This window comes from Ctenopharyngodon idella, chromosome 20, assembly GCF_019924925.1.
Source record: "Ctenopharyngodon idella isolate HZGC_01 chromosome 20, HZGC01, whole genome shotgun sequence".
In the NCBI taxonomy this organism is placed as follows: Eukaryota; Metazoa; Chordata; class Actinopteri; order Cypriniformes; family Xenocyprididae; genus Ctenopharyngodon; species Ctenopharyngodon idella.
Window position 1 is genome coordinate 24,961,081 of NC_067239.1, and position 2,491 is coordinate 24,963,571.

The 2,491-nt window shown below is 31.4% G+C and overlaps 1 protein-coding gene across 1 annotated transcript; it reads left to right on the plus strand.

The window, feature by feature from the left end:
- Positions 1-221: 221 nt before the first annotated feature.
- On the plus strand, positions 222-1,133 carry LOC127502917 (C-C motif chemokine 8). Its single transcript, XM_051876377.1, has 3 exons — positions 222-463; positions 611-722; positions 813-1,133. The coding sequence occupies exons 1-3, from the start codon at positions 394-396 to the stop codon at positions 943-945; spliced, it is 315 nt and encodes a 104-aa protein (XP_051732337.1). The 5' UTR covers positions 222-393; the 3' UTR covers positions 946-1,133.
- The last annotated feature ends 1,358 nt before the right edge of the window (positions 1,134-2,491 follow it).

Genomic DNA, 2,491 nt, shown 5'->3' on the forward strand with positions numbered 1-2,491 from the left:
TGGGGGTCCTTATAAGGGTCCTTCATAAATGTAAAGACATTTTCTATGCTTTCGATGGAAAAGAAGGAAAAAAATGAAATATGGCAAACGCAAAACGACTTAATTTCATAGGTTACCTTTGTCAGCAATTTAGACTAGATTCACAGAATTGAGGAAGGGTACAAAAGGAAGTACTACCTCTGCAGACCACATCACGGTTTTCCCCCCCCCCGTGCTTGTGATGTCACTTGTTCCTTGTCGGCCAGAACCTATAGGTTTGTATAGTGGAAAGTACAAGCTCAACCCTATATAAAGCAGATAACATCAGTGAGATTATTATCTTCGAGACGATCAGCCACTGATAAAGCAACCAGCAAATCAAGATCTGATCATCGACCGACCACAGACCCAAACATGAGGCCACACTGCATCTTCATCGCCTGTCTTGTGCTCTTCGCTTTCTGCTCACTGGCTCAGAGTGAATGTGCGTCTTTTTCTTTAATTATCTCTTTTTTATGCATATTTGTGAAGAATTATCTAGATTTTTTTTAAATGTACCCCATTCATATATTGATTTATTTAAAGTATTTTTAATGCAATTTTAATTTTTTATCTCTATTTCTTCCTGCAGTCAGCCAAGGTCCCGATAAGTGCTGCTTTTCTTTTTCCAATGTAAAAATCCCAGTAAAGCAGGTTGAGAGTTATCATATCACACATCTTGAGTGCCACAGGAGTGGAATCATGTAAGTATTTTAGTAATGTCTTAATTTAATGAAAATTAATATTGTAAATACGTTGTGAAATCATTAACCATGTTCTCTTTAAATATCCAGTTTCATCACAAAAGCTCAGAAGGAGATCTGTGCTGACCTGACAGAGAGATGGGTTCAGAGACTGAAGAATTTGGTGGACGCTCGCAGCATGAAAGACAACGCGTCAGAGAGCAGCTCTGGGGACAGCTTCTAAGATGTGAATGCGCTTCTCTTTTCAAACTATTGCATTGAACAGTTTCTAAACTGTTTTCACATTTTAAAACTGTTAATCAATTATGAAGATTGTGATATATATTCAAAGCATATTTAAGCTAAAATTTTAATATGAATCTGTTTGAATTTTAACATTACTATACAAATAAAGAATACTGAGAAACACTGGATTTTGTTCATTTTTTATTTATTTATTTATTTATTTATTTTAAAAATGAAGAAAAAAACAAACAAATATATTTGTACAAATATTATACTGATAAAAATATTAAATTAAACAATAGTTTAACAGTATCAATAATAATACCAGTAATGTGAATACTGATAGTAGTGATAATGTGTAATAGTCTGTATTGTAATATTTACTTTAATAATAATAATAATTCCTTAAATTTATATAGCGCTTTTCTGGATACTTTACATATGGAAGGGGGAATCTCCTCAACCACCAGCAATGTGCAGCATCCACTTTCTTTTCTACCTGATCTAATCCTTAAAAATTACTTGTTTCCAGTCATTTTGAATAATAGTGCAAAAAAGTATTTTGGTATAATTATTTTCACTTATTTACTGGTCATTTACGTAACCAGTTTTACAGATCCAATTAAGACCTATTAGCCTTTCTGAAGAGAGTACTTCAAAAAAAAAAAAAAAAAAAAAAACAGCACCGAAGGTGGTATGGATAAATTTGAGTCAAATTATGAATTATATTTTTTGTGTTATTTTAATGATCCACATTTTTTTGTTACCTGCATCATTTATATAACACAAAAATATAATTGAAAATTAGACATAAGTCGATCTGTACCACCTTTTTTGCCGTATAACATGGTGGTATCAATTTAAGTCTAATTTTCAATTATATTTAATAAATATATTTATATTATAAATTTAAGTCTAATTTTGAATTATATTTTTGTGCTACAAATGATGCATGATGAACATTTTTTTCCTGACAACGAGTGTATTTGACCACTTTTAACAGTATTACAATATTTCGTTATTTCATATATTATTTTTATATATTATTATTACCTTTTTTTTTTTCTTTGATGATCAGTTCATGTATCATTCCAAGGCATTAAAATGACTCTTTACTATGTTCTGTATGAAAACACAAATAAGATGCGAGAGTGCGTTCCCTTTACCTTCTATTAACTGCTGTTGTGGAGAACAGTGCCACTGTCAGACTTCAAAAAAATCATGTTACCGTACAATTACAAGTCTTTTGCAGGCAAATCTTGCCAAGGGCCCTAAAATTATCTGATATATGCCTTAATAACACCTATTAAATTTACCTCTCTCTGCTAATGGAAATGTCAATGCCAGAATTAGTTTATGACATTTTTGTATTATTCTAGCTCCTAGTTCCAAATGTTTTGTTTTGATATTGTTGCATTACCTTTAAACAGATTAAACATGTAACAGCTAAAGCACATTTATCCACATGTGTTGTAGTTTATTTAAAATACATCTGTGCACTGCAGTGGACAGTGCATTAATTGTTGTAGTAGTTGTTGTTGTTA

Coding starts and splice junctions, on each gene's coding strand:
- LOC127502917 (XM_051876377.1), top strand. CDS start 394: ATGAGGCCACACTGCATCTTCATCGCCTGTCTTGTGCTCTTCGCTTTC. Junction 464..610: donor CTCACTGGCTCAGAGTGAAT/GTGCGTCTTTTT, acceptor TTCTTCCTGCAG/TCAGCCAAGGTCCCGATAAG. Junction 723..812: donor TGCCACAGGAGTGGAATCAT/GTAAGTATTTTA, acceptor TTAAATATCCAG/TTTCATCACAAAAGCTCAGA.